The sequence below is a fragment of the Neophocaena asiaeorientalis genome, unplaced genomic scaffold (assembly GCF_003031525.2).
Source record: "Neophocaena asiaeorientalis asiaeorientalis breed wild unplaced genomic scaffold, Neophocaena_asiaeorientalis_V1.1 scaffold5, whole genome shotgun sequence".
NCBI classification, from domain to species: Eukaryota; Metazoa; Chordata; class Mammalia; order Artiodactyla; family Phocoenidae; genus Neophocaena; species Neophocaena asiaeorientalis.
The window spans coordinates 10,995,148-11,009,378 of record NW_020174698.1 but is presented as its reverse complement, the minus strand read 5'-3'; the positions used below and the strand labels follow the sequence as shown (position 1 = coordinate 11,009,378).

The 14,231-nt window shown below is 38.7% G+C and overlaps 1 protein-coding gene across 1 annotated transcript in view; it reads left to right on the top strand.

Annotated features, from left to right (window-relative positions):
• Positions 1 to 6,901: 6,901 nt before the first annotated feature.
• RNF217 (ring finger protein 217) overlaps positions 6,902 to 14,231 on the top strand; it is a 193,937-nt gene continuing 186,607 nt past the window's right edge. The window contains 2 exon segments of the mRNA XM_024759018.1: positions 6,902 to 7,019; positions 10,084 to 10,094. Coding sequence (XP_024614786.1) covers positions 6,902 to 7,019; positions 10,084 to 10,094 — 129 coding nt within the window.

Genomic DNA, 14,231 nt, shown 5'->3' with positions numbered 1-14,231 from the left:
GGCCATGGCCATACAGCTCCGCCATAACTCCTGTCCCCATTGCTCCTCAGAGCCCAACCCTTCTAGGCCCCCAAAGATAATAAAGCTAGTGCCACTATCAAAAAAAAAAAAGTTTTATACAGCAAATCAGTAGATTTACGATCACCATCACCAAAACCAAACTAAGTTCTTTAATCAAAACAACACAGCTTTCTTGGTTTTACTATTTTTATCCTATAACAAACAATACTGGGTTAACAAAACAGAAGTTCATTTAAACTATGTTATTGTTATGTGTGAAACATAAAACTAAAAAAAACAAAATTTTGCCGTCACCATGAGAAACAAGGGATAGGCAATAGATTCGTTCTTTCTCCTCTTTTACTATTAATTCACTGACCATCTAAAACAGCTGAATTTACATGCTATTAAATTCATACTGCTCTTAGAACCAAAGGATTAGACTGAGAAAGTCAAAGCAAGTTACAAATTATTAAAAGTGATACATACTACAAATGCCACAAGATCCAGAAAATATCATCATAATTTTACCCTAGGCTAATTTTTTTTAAAATTCAGAGTAGCAAGCTGCACTCCCTTAGGCTCATAAAGGCATTTGTAAGGAGGCAGCAATGCCACCCAGCGACGACTCTCACTGGACAGCAGTTGGTGCTTTTAAGCGGAAGTGAATACTTCCTTTTTAGTCATAGGAGACTCAGGCAGAGTCACCCACGTCTCGGCTTGCCTGTGTCTGCAGAGGCAGCCACCCCCAGAATGCACAGTCTAGTCCAAGCCTGCACAGGCCAGGAACCACTATACCAGGTATTATAGGACTAAATCTTTATGGTCCCCCAGGAAGTTATGGAAATAGAGGTTATTTCAAGAAGTTATCAATCAACAGTGTGACGTACTGAAGACCAGTCAATCAGAAGGGAGGAGAGAGAACAGGAGGTGAAAGGCAAGTGAGTAGTGCCTGGCTGGAAATTCCCTTGGTTAAAACCGAATTTTGGAGAGCAGCAGTAGCAGTAGTTGCATATGGGTGTATGTGAGAATCTGTGTGTATTAAGTGACAAGCAACACAGATAAGCCTCTTTGGCTAGTAGCCCAATAGAGTACATTTTGCTGTGAATTCATCTCTGATCCAAAAGCATATATCTTTTCTCTCATGTGGGAGGCTCTCAACTAACTTGCTATACCTTCTGTGTACTCAAAAAATATAATCTGAATGATTTCTCCCTTTAAAAATTCCTAGTGCAAATGAGAACATTTTTTTGTAGGTATAGAGGAAGAAATTTTTACCTCATTAGTTTCTGCCTAATCCAGGTGCTATTAAATTCCATCTGCTGATTAGAGTTGCAATGTGAAAAGAGCTCCACCAAAATATTTCTTGAATTATTCATCCTTAACCCTAATATGTATTCTGGTTTAAGTGAATGGTTGAATCTGGTCTGGCACTTCTAACAATCAATTAGAGCACTAGTCGTCAAACTGACTGTAGAGACAAAAACAAGAAAAAGAGATCATAAATTTGACTCGCTGTTGTGTTTTGCCCATAATTTATCATTTTTTTCCTTTAAATATCCCATTTAAAATTGCTTCAAATGAGATGCAATGCATTATATAACCAAAAGTTTAATCGTTAAAACATTTTAAAAATACATGTTATTTTTAAATTTTTTTCCAAAAATAAATGTATTGGAAAGTCACATATTAAGTGTATGTTTTATTTGTAAAAATTATTTTTATTTAACTCATCTATTCTATTTTCTTTTCCATGTAGAATTGCAAGTAGTCTCACGCAGAAGAAAACAAGTTATTTTAAAGAATCATCTAAGAAGTCCCAGCCACAACTACCTTCATTAATTCTTCCCAATATTTCACAATTGTCTTTGTACAGAAATTCTTCCTAATAAGTACATATTCTATTCTTGGATATATATGATATATACTCAAGGTCATACAGGTGCTAATTATCACTACGATGGCAATCACATTATAATATTTAAATGTGTCAAATTAACATGTTGTATGCTTTAAATTTACACAGTGTTATATGTCAAATATATTTCAGTTAGAAAAAAATACCCAAGATCATTTTCTGAGGTCCTATATTTAAAGAAATTCAATATTTTTTCATCATTCCCTTTCATACACATGAAAATAAGCTTTAAGATACCTCATGAAGCTTTCCTCTGTAAGGTAAATAATTGTTTCTTTTTTCTAGGTCTTCATTTTAAGCTGAGACAAAGTATTTTATTTACTTAAATATTCATTCATTTGTTCATTTAATATTGGAATCCTTTCTTGATTCCAAAAAAGCTTGAGGCATTTTACAGATTTAAAAGACAATCTTCAGGATAAAGCACAAAGGAAGGCAAAGGCAAGTAAATATTTAAGTATTAAATAAATGAGTGTCATTATAAAAGGAAGAACAAATGCCTTCGGATATAAGACAGTGAATCTTATTGTACAATTCACCATAAGCTGGTTTCATTTTTTAAAGTTCTAAGATTCCTACAATGGTGAAAATCATTAACTGATGTACCAGAGCTTAAAGATAACCGTACCACACAGATTCTCAATGTTCTGTTGCCCACACTACCTCAGGGACTCTTGGGGAATGGGCTGTCATTGGGTAGTGCCTCAACACAAAATATCTAGTACTGCCTGGATAGCAGAGGGATGGGGTCAACAGCGTCCTTTTGCTTAAGAGATCAAGAAGCATCCCTTCCTCTACCTCAGGGACTCTTGGGGAATGGGCTGTCATTGGGTAGTGCCTCAACACAAAATATCTAGTACTGCCTGGATAGCAGAGGGATGGGGTCAACAGCGTCCTTTTGCTTAAGAGATCAAGAAGCATCATGGGGGGAAAAAAAAATCACTCGAGAAACAAAGAGACAAGGCACACATGCTGGGACCAAGCACGGTGAGTCACGTCAGAGAGGCAGGAAGCATGTTCTCTCCCCTTTGGTGAGGCAACACATGATATGATAGGAGAGGGCATTTTATGGACCAGGTGAGCTATAGGAGCACAGTAGCCTGGGAAGTGAATCAAACCAGCTCATTCCAGGTGGTGAATGTGGCAGGGTGGATGGAAACCACAATGCTATAAGATGACCTGGAAGAGAGGAGGTTTCTTGTAGGCTTCACCTTCAATCTCTATCCCAAATCTGATTGTTCTCAGTATCTCTGCCTCCATCGGCCTGATCTAAGCACTGTTTTCTCTTTCTGGATCTCTGCAATAACCTCCTTCCTGGCTTCCTTGCTCCCACTCTTAACCCCTCCTGCTTGTTTTCACACAGCAGCCTGACAGATCCATTTAAAATATATTTAGGATCATGTCATTCTTCTACCTGAAATTGTTGATAGCTTCCTATTGTATTTAAAATAAAGTCAACCTTCCTTACCATGACTAAGTGGCCCTCCATGAGCTGCTCCCTGGATACATCAGCAACCTCATCTACCACTTTCTCTCCAGTCAAACTGGCTACCTTGTTCTTCCTCAGATATATCAGGAGCACACCTAACTTGGGCTTTTACAACTGCCTCTCCCTTTGCTTCAAACATTCTTCCCACCGGTACTTGCATGCTGGCACTCCATTTTAATCAAGTCATCAGACATTTGGAGTATATGCTTGGCTGAGGAACCAATAGGATGAAGCTCTTGTATATGGAGTCATGACTGAACACTTCCAAGTCAGAATCCTGCTCAAGTGGATCAATATAGCAGCTCAGTTGGTCAAAGATAGCCTTTCCCCCACAATCCCCACCAGCAGGCCGCTATTAAAGACCATTTCATTAAAGGTGTCTTCCCTTTAAAGTCTAAAATGACTGCCACCTGTCACTCTCTAGTACCATATACGCCTTGCCTTTTCTCCTCATAGCACTTACAGTTATTTATACAGCCAGCTTTCCTTATCTATAGGCTCTGCATCCAAGGATTCAACCAATGTGGATCAAAAATATTCCAAAAAGGGCTTCCCTGGAGGCGCAATGTTGAGAGTCTGCCTGCCGATGCAGAGGACATGGGTTCATGTCCCGGTCTAGGAAGATCCCATATGCCACGGAGCGGCTGGGCCCGTGAGCCATGGCCGCTGAGCCTGTGCATCCGGAGCCTGTGCTCTGCAACGGGAGAAAAAAAAAATATTCTGAAAAGATTGAATTTGTAGCATGGTGACAACTGTTTACATAGCATTTACATTGTATCGGGTATTATAAATAATCTAGAGATAATTTAAAGTATACAGAAGGATGTGCATAAGTTATATACAAATACTATACCATCTTATGTAAGGGACTTGAGCACCTGAGGATATTAGTATCTCAGGGGGGTCCTGGAACAAATCCCCTGCAGATACCAAGCGATGACTATAGTTATCTCTCTGTGAGTTGACTGCCTATGGGTTGAGCTTATATCACTGGAATATAAATTCCATGTGGACAGGAACTCTGATTTCTTCCCAACAGTATCACTTGTACTTCGAACAGTAATTGGTACTTATGGTGCTCAATATTTACTTATTGGTTAAAGGAAGGACTAAATGAGAAACTTTTGATATGCCAGAGTAATTTAAGGAAGGTTGGAGTTTTCAGCTTATAAGTGGAGACTGAACCATGGGAAAATCTATTTGATATAGTCTAATGAAATACTTTGAGTTCCTAGCCCTGTGAACTGACATTTGAATTTGAGTGTTTAAAATCATCTCAAAGCAAAACTCTACACTTGATCTTCCATCAGAACTGGTGTTTCCTGTCTCATTAAACAGTACCACTCCTCTCTCCAGGTGTGCAGGTCCTCTGCGGTCCTCTTTCCTTCTGTTAGAATGCTCTTCCTTTTCGTCCTATCTCACACCCACTCCTTAGCTCAGTTAATTTCTACTCATTCTTCAGATCTGTGATACGTTATCCTTCACCAAAAATGGTCTTAATACTTCCTGTCCCCTGTGAGCTTTCCCAGAATCTTGCCTTTCTCTGTAAAGAGGAAAAGTCGATTTCCCCTTCCCTTGAACCTGGGCTGGCCTTTGTGGCTGCCTTGAGAACAGAATGTAGTAGAAGCAACACCATCATATAGCTTCTGTCTAGCTCTCTCTTTCTCTCTTTCTTGGAACTAGAACCCAGCCATTATGAGTGGGGAAGTCCAGGCTTTATGGAGAGGCCACGTGTGGGTGCTCTGGCCAAAAGTCCCAAAAGAAGTCCCAAGCTACAGCCAGCTGGGTGACTGAGTGCTTAGAAGGCTCTGATTCCCTCCACCAACACACACACTGGGCCTTTGGATCTTCCATTTAAGCCTCCAGACACCATGGAGCAGAAACAAAATAATATATCTGCTATGTCCTGACCAAATTCAACACCCCCAGAACTTATGAGCAAGATAAATGGTTGTTTGATGCCACCAAATTGGGCCAATTTTTTACCTAACAGTGGATAACTGAAAGAGATCTCACTCAAAGTTCCTATCTCAAAGGAAGCCTCCTCTAGCTGGGGCAGAACTTTCTTGTGAACTCTGTATACCTCTCTCTCAAAGGAAAATTTTATGTTTATTTTTGTGATTATTTTAGATTCTTAAGTATGGTGAATCTATCTTTTGCTCACTAGTTTCCATCTTTTGACTTGATTCCTTAAATCAAGTATAATCACAAAGCAAGATGTTGAGTTTTTTTATTATTTAAATGTGAGTGACAATCCCAGGTGACCTATTGCCCAAGATCTATGACTTTCTTTGGGTGAAAGTCTACCAAACATTTACCATTTCTCTATCTTAGTTATCATATTTGCAATATTCTTTTATCTCACTGAGTGACTCTACGTAAAATTTTAATGCTACTAAACATATTAGTATACAATTTTATTAGCTAATATCTGGTTATTAATATTTTAATACCTTCAACTACCTGATAAAGATTAAACTGTTTAATGATCTCTTATTTCTTATGCATATCCAAAATTTTGTTTTTATAATTGCTCTGATTATGTTAGAAAATACAAGGTCTGATTATGCCTGTTCCAGACATTATGAAAATTCATTTTAGGGTTTCCTAATAACCTCTTTTAAGATATGATAGTAAGAACATGGACCTTGGAGACAGAAATTCCTAGGTTTAAATCCTGTTTGAGCCATTCAACATCTGTGTGATCTTGGGAAAGAAACTTACTTTTTCTAAGGCATATTTTCTTCGTAAGGTGTAAATCTAGAAGCTAATAATGTCCACCCAGTGCATAAGGTAGTTATGAAAAAATACCCAGTAAAAAGTAGTTGCTTAACAAGTGATAAGTAGACACCTTATCTTGAGTCACATATACAGATATGCTTTTAAATTTCATTGTGTCACCAAAAAATGTATAAAAGAATTGTACAGATTTACCATCTGCAACTACAAATGATAATAATTAGTATTAAGACAACGAAAGTCAAATTGTTTTTGTGCAAAAATCCTTCCCAATAAATAGATTATTTAGCCATACATTTTGAAAGATACATGCTTAAACTTAAATATGCTAATGGGAGCTATCCTTCAAGTTCATCTTCTGATGGATCCTAATGTTAATGTCATTTCTGCAAACACTTTTCTGCTCATTTGCTTTCTGGAAGAATTCAAGGACTTGGAAGTAGGTCATTAACTGGGGAGTTGTTCCAAGGAAGTAGGAAAAAAAAAAAGAAAAGAAAAAAAATGGCAATAGAGACTTTGTTATCACTGATACTCTGAGAGGGGTAGAAAATGCCTCCCTGGAATTACTACTCAGAGAACTGGAATCTGGATCATTCATCTACTGGTTCCCATCATCACCTTTTGGATGAGAGCTGTCCCTGGGGGCACCCTAACTCCCCCTGCACTTCTGAGCTACCCTTACCCAAGGGCCAAGTAGGATGCCATGGCATTAGAGAAGACCCTGAAAGTGCAAACGTATACAGTACACTCTTAAGATGGAACAGCTGCCAGCACAAGTTGAATATGAGCTCATACAAAACTACCCACCTGGGCAATGGCTGAGGTTGGAGGTAGACCAAGGAGACATGGCGGGGGCCAATAAAGGCGTCTGCTGTAATACTCCTTGCACCTCTCAGATCTGCTCATACCTCACACGGAGCCCCACTCTGTCACAGATTTCTTGAGAGGTAGCTGAGAAATACTAATTAGTAATCAGGCTGTAATTAGTAGTCATCATCTCCTTATTCTCTAGTCTGTTCTAGATTTCCCTCACTTCTGCCTCATCTTCAGCTGGCCTAGGGTGCTTATCTGGTGGGATGACCCAGACCTTCACCACTGAAGAGTCTATGACCTTGGTTCTTTGTTCTTTGCCAGGCCTTGGTTTTTGCAATTGTCCATCAAGTCATTATCATGCCTGGCAGTACCAAGAAACACTCCAGTGAATCCGAGTTCTAGACATAATTTTCCCTGTTTCCATATGTAACAACAATTCCATTGCCTCCTGAAAGAGGACAGATCAATTATCCCTGCCAGTTGTAGTACTCCTTTCTACGCCTCCTGGTCCCTTGGCATGAGAACCCCTAAGTGACCAGGCGGCAGTTTGTAGTTTCAGGTTCAATGGGTCACTTACTGTATCTTTTGTAGGAAACCCTCCTCATACTCCATCCCCCAGGAACCAGGATCTCCAGCCTATCAGAGCCCACAGGAATGAGAAACGTGAAGTCTGCAAATGATTCACTGGAAGTGATGGGAGAACATCACTTGGCAAGTCAAGAATCCTGAAAAACAAAAAACATTTCTTAGCTTATCTTGACCTGCAAGAGTCCTAGAATTCTTATTTTGAATTAAAAAGGACTGTTCAGTAACAAAAAGATAAATCATCATATAATTCCACTTATATGTGGTACCTCAAATTCTTAGAGACAAAAAGTAGAATGGTGGTTGCCAGGAGCTGGAGGAAGGGGGACAATGGGAAGTTACTATTTAATGGGTACAGCATTTCAGTTTTGGAAGATGAAAAGGGTTCTAGAGATGGATGATGATAATGGTTGCACAAGAATATCAATGTACTTAATACCACTGAACTGTACAATTGAAAATGGTTAAGAGGCAAATTTTATGTTATGTATATATATATATATATATATTTTTGTGTGTGTGTGTGTGTGTGTGTGGTACACGTGCCTCTCACTGTTGTGGCCTCTCCCATTGCGAAGTACAGGCTCCGGACATGCAGGCTCAGCGGCCATGGCTCACGGGCCTAGCCGCTCCGCTGCATGTGGGATCTTCCCAGACTGGGACACGAACCCGTGTCCCCTGCATCGGCAGGCGGACTCAACCACTGCGCCACCAGGGAAGCCCTATGTTATGTATATTTTACAACAATTTTTTAAAATGGGGGAGGAAAAAGAACTGTATACTAGTCTTCTCCAAGTACCTTTGTGGAGAAGGTAGGGATTAGAAAGCATTAATGTGAATCTCATCTTCACCACTTCTTAATGAATGACCTTTGGAGTGCTGTAACTATTTGAGACTTTACTTCTTTTAATATGTAACATGGAAATAATAATGATATCTACCTCACAGTGCTCCTGTGAGAAGGTTTTGTAAGAGAGAATTTTTAAAATAAATTCTAAAACTCCCTACAATCACGAAGTGCCGCTAATATCATAAATAATGATGATGATGATGATGATAAAAAGTTCAGCTCCAGGAAATTCTTGACTTTATTCTAAACTGTACATTCTCACATTATACATTGATATCTTCTGATTACCTTCCATATGTCAAGTGTAAACTTTCATTACCCCAAAGTGATCACTTTCAGCCTGGGAGTCTACTTTCCTCTATGACCAGCTTAGACTTTATGGTGCAAAATTATGCTTGCTATTTTGCAAATATCCTCAGGCTCACTTGGTTGTTATTGGAATCCTGGTCATCTGGAAAAAACTCTACTCATTTAAACCTGAGATGTTGAATATGCTGAAGAGAGCACCCAACCAAGACAGACTGGTTTCTAGGGAGGCCCTAACATAGAGACCTCCACTAAGGTCGTACAGGATGTGGTTTAACTTTCCAGATCCATTTCACTTCCCACTTAAACACATCACAACCTTCTATCATCAGCTGTTTTTATCTAAGGGATGCATTTGGCTTGGGAGGATGTCACCTATTATATGATGCTATAGTGGAGCTGGGCACTTCACATGTTGAATATCAACCCATTAAGAGGAGGAAATCTTGATGGTAAGACAGACATTGGGCACTAATGACTCTGACGTTGATGAGGATGTTCATAGATTTCTATCCTTCTTACAAACTCATGATTGCTACTTTCTCAATCACCTCCACTATGTTTTACAAAAATAAACAAGTACTACATTAGAAATAAGCCTATTCCTAAGACACTTTCACCTTTTTCTTTCTTTGTTTTAATTCATGAAATTTGCTTTAACCTAAGAACAGGGTACGGGGGTGGGGAGGGTTATGTAAAGAAACAGTGAAATGTTTCTTCCCCCATGCCCTAAATAATCTTGGTCATACTTCCGGCCACTACAGCATATCTATCACTTTGAACCTGCTGGGGGAAGAGGAGATGAGGATGAACAAGACAAGGTGAGAGAGAGAGCAGCATTCTTTTTCTCTTACTCCTTCTGATTGCAAGTACAGTATGTAATAACAACAAATCACCAATAATGGAGGAAGAGAGCAATGATAAGTGGAAGATGGGGGCAGTGCGGAAAGAGGAAGAAAAGGAAAGACATGCATTGCTCATTCCTTTGTGCCTGTATTAGTTTTCTATTGATGCCATAACAAATTACCATAAATCTAGCAGCTTAAAACAACACAGATTGATTATCTCAGAGTTCTGGGAGTCAAATAGCTTCTCTGGGTCCCACAGTGCTGAAATCAAGGCATTAGCAGGGCTGTATTCCTTTCTGGAAGCTCTGGAGAGAAGTCTGTTTCCAGGCTCACTTGGTTGTTATTGGAATTCAGCTCCACACAGTTGTAGGACTGGAGTAACTGTCTCCATAGTAGCTGTTGTCCAGGGGCAGCTTCTGGGGGCTGCCACATTCCTTAGCTCATAAATGTTACACTTCAGATATCTCTGACTTCTTCTGTCACATCCCTTTAACTGATGTAACTGATATTTCTACCTTTCTCTTCTGCTTCTCAGGGTCCATCCAGGTAACCCAAGACAATCTATTTTAGGGTCAGCTGATTAGTAACCTTAATTATATTTGTAGAGTCTCTCCTAGATTGCTCTATAGAGCAATGTCTAGATTAGTCTTTGGTGAATAACCAGGGAATGGGAGTCTTAAGGGGCAGCTTTAGGAATCTGCCTGCTTGTTAAAAGCCGTACTGAATGCTTGACATATATTATAGTATTTAATTATACTAAAATAATATAACCAGGGAGTAGGTATTGTTATCACTAACAACAATTGCAACAACAAAAATCCTCATTTTCTTTGTTTCCAGATTAGCCAACAATAACTATCAGGCTTCTTTAATGTATCTATAACAGGATTTTTTTTTATGAAAAATAAACTCTTTAAAGGAAGTATCTGTTGCATAAGAAAGGTATGAGTATAACTGATGTTATTTTGGATCCTTTTAAAGAAAATCTCAACTTGTCTTCTCTCTATGCTTATTACCACAGTATGGCCAAAAATCCTCACGCTCAATCAGTGCTCATGGCATCTCCATGGCAACACACCAGGGTACCTCCAGTATAAGGCCATCTTCACTTAACAGCAGCATAAACAATTCACCTGATTATGGGCTATTAAGAGGCTAGACACAAGGATATGTGAGTAGAAAAAGAAACGGAGGCTTCTTTTAACATACTTTGTAATACATTTTGGCAATCCCTAATAAGCCAAGATGAGAAAGAAGATGCTGATAAAATGGTAAATAATTCTTCCAGGTGGACTTTGCAAAAATTCGAGAGCTTCTCAGATTGCTGACTTTGTAGAAGTGCTCTTGCAAAATCCAGGATGGTTTTTCTCGGTACAAAGTGTAGATTTTGAAATATTTCTCTCTCCTTCTCCCTCATTATCCACCAAAAATTCCTTTTCTCCCCACATAAAACACAAAAGTGTTTCTCACACAAATGTGAGAAAGTTTATGATAACACTTGTATTATGTATATGTTATTTTAAGCCGAGAAAGAGAGAAAAAAAAATAGTATATAATTGGGAATTTTATGTCAAGAACAGAGCCCAGAAAGGGAGCAGCTTTTTAAAATCGTCATTCATAATATTTCTTTAAGTCCTGAGAGACACCCCACCAACTGCCAGATAAAGTAGCATTCACCTCTGCATTGAGACTTTGCAGGCAGACCCCTCACAGAAAGGTGTCCAGGCTGTCAACCTATGTTGAAATTTCTGTCTATATTCTCATTTTTTAAATATCTGGGAGAAAGAAAAGAAAACAAAATACTCCTGGGAGAAGAAATGTGTTAAGTCACATTAAAGCTAATGAGTTGTATCAAGCATAATATTTTACTATCTGGCTGTTCAGTTCCCCCACCCTCAACTACCTTTAAGCAAAAGGGGGTAAAACCACTTCCCTTTAGGTACACACCTCCCATACAGCCCCGAAGCTGACTTTCTGTACGTTTTTCCCCCAAGGGCATTCTTGCTGTGCATTTCACATTTTGGCTTCAACTTACTCCCTACCCTCCACCCCTCACCTTATATTCATACAGCATGCTTCACCTGTGGACAGCTTTCCTGAGGATAAATTTCAAGGATCTGGTTTACTTGACATTTGACCCCAGCATTGATAGTTTTAATTCAAATGATTCTCTCTTCTCTAATAATGACACAATTTTACCAGGAACTCATTAGCAAAATAATTACTCTACAAGGTTAACACTTTGATCTGATAGAGCACTAGAGAAAGGGCAGAATATTAAATAAAGATAATACAGTCTTTCAATACCACAAGAAGCTTCTGATATGACCTAGTTAAGCACTGTATGGTGATGGCTTTACAAAGGGACTGGAGGAAGCAGTTTAAAAAGGCTGTTAGCATTCATGAGGGGTCCTATCAGCACGATCTGTTTTTCCTTTTGAAAATGAAATTAGATTTTATGTGGAAAGTTTAATGGCAGTTAGGACTTAGCCTATAAAGCCTACAAGGTAAGCAGTAGATCATATGCCTCAATAGGCAAGGGAGAGTCAAAAAGGCTATGAAGAAATTCTGAAGATGTTGTGACAGACACAACCTTGGCACAGTAAGAAGAGTATGGGTTTTAGGGTCAGGCAGTTTTCTCCCAATCCTTATGTGGCAACTTAACAAACTGATCACCTTGGCCAAGTTGCTTAACTTCTCTGGGTCTTGGTTTCTACAAGTACAGAACAGAGATAATTAGAAGGACATATAGTACGTTGTCCAAATTGGGATATTTTTAAGAGTGAAAGGAGACGCTATTAATAGTTATCTCAGGACAACAAGAGTAAACCAGGACTATCCAGCAAGCCAGGATGTGTGGTTATCTTATCAGGATAATTAAAAAGCAATGCCTCACACCACGGGGTTGTTGAGACAATAAAAACAAAATACATAAAACACTTACAGGTAGTCAGCACTAGGTAAAAATTAGCCTCTTTCTATCCTGTCTCTTTTCTTCCCCTTCCTCTGGGGGATAAGAAAAACAATTTGTGTGTGTGTGTTAAAATAAAGAAGAAGAAGAATGCAATTTGTTCTTACTCGCTCTTACTTGTTACTTAGTGTTATTACTATGTAATGAAGAGATTATCTGACATCTGACACTATTTATAGCTCAATCTAACTGCCCACTAAAATATTGTAAACTAGAATATGTTTAAATTATTTTAACAATATGTACTCCACAATCCACAAATTGAACTGTGCTCATTAAATGCGTAATTGAATAAATAAATCACTAACTCTTCTCTGCCGTAGGTCACTCTTTTTCTGCTTCTCTACATTTTATTATGTATTAGTGAAGAGAGGACAGAATTTGGAGTCAAGAAAGCATCATATGCCTGGCTCTACCAGTTATGTGATACTGAGAAAGTCACTTAAGCTCTTTGAACCTCAATTTCCTTTTTTTGTCAAATCAGCAACAATTGATCTCTTTGAGATGATGACTGGGAAATACCTAGTACTTCATTTGACATATAGCAACTACTGAATCACCTCCATTTTCTTCCTTCTTTCTTCTTCCCTTATGGTGTTCCCATTTGACTCCTGAGATTCAAAGCATCTTGACTCCCAAAAGGAAGCTTCTTAGAGGTTCCTGGTGCATACAGATGGGTTCCTGATCATCACACACTGTACTTCAGGTAAACTGGTCAGTTGTCAACTATCAAATGTGGTGATTTACAGTCACGTTTCAGAAATTTAATTATAAAAATACAGAAATAGAAATGTTGACACAAATCTTGGAATCCATTGAGAAAATTCAGAATCTTTTATACTTATCAGTAACCAGGAGAGGGCGGACTAAGATTGGAATATAAACCCCGGCCTTCACAAAGCTAAAACTATCAAATTTTCAATATAAGCAAACGCTGAACCCAAAATACCTAAATTATATAATAAATCCAGAAAAAGTTAAAAAAAATCTGGATCTCAATCCAAATATTTAAATATGGAATAAGTTATTTTTTCAAATGCAATGCAAACTCTAATTTTATTAACATGAAATTCTTTCTTTCTATGCATGTTTATAAAACAGCATGTCCACTCATCTACTTGAATATACAAGTATTTAAAAGGTTTACCAATATGTCATTTTTTGATGTTTAACTATGTTTGAGAATTGTGGAGAGTGGAGTCATTTTCCCCTCTGTTACATCCTCCTGCTAGTTTAACTTCTCCTGGCTGCTAAAGTTTAAGGGCACATTCCTAAGACTTTACAAATGCCCAAGTTTCTAGATTCTCATCAGAATTAGTCTTTTACCCATTTGTGGTCAAGCCAGACTGGCCCTTGTTTTTCCTAGTATCTATATCTGTCTATCCATCTATCTATCATCTACCTAACTATCCATCTATCTATCTATCCATCTAACTATAATTTTATCAGTCAGACCTTGTAACCTATATATTGGTAGTTTATCAGAGATCAACCAGAAACTACGAAAACAATCATTGTTTCATGACTTATTTCCAGCATAGTTACATACACAACAGCAGGAATAAAAGATTATATCACAGGGCTTCCCTGGTGGCGCAGTGGTTGAGAGTCTGCCTGCTGATGCAGGGGACGCGGGTTTGTGCCCGGTCCGGGAAGATCCCACATGCCGCGGAGCGGCTGGGCCCGTGAGCCATGGCCGCTGAGCCTGCGCG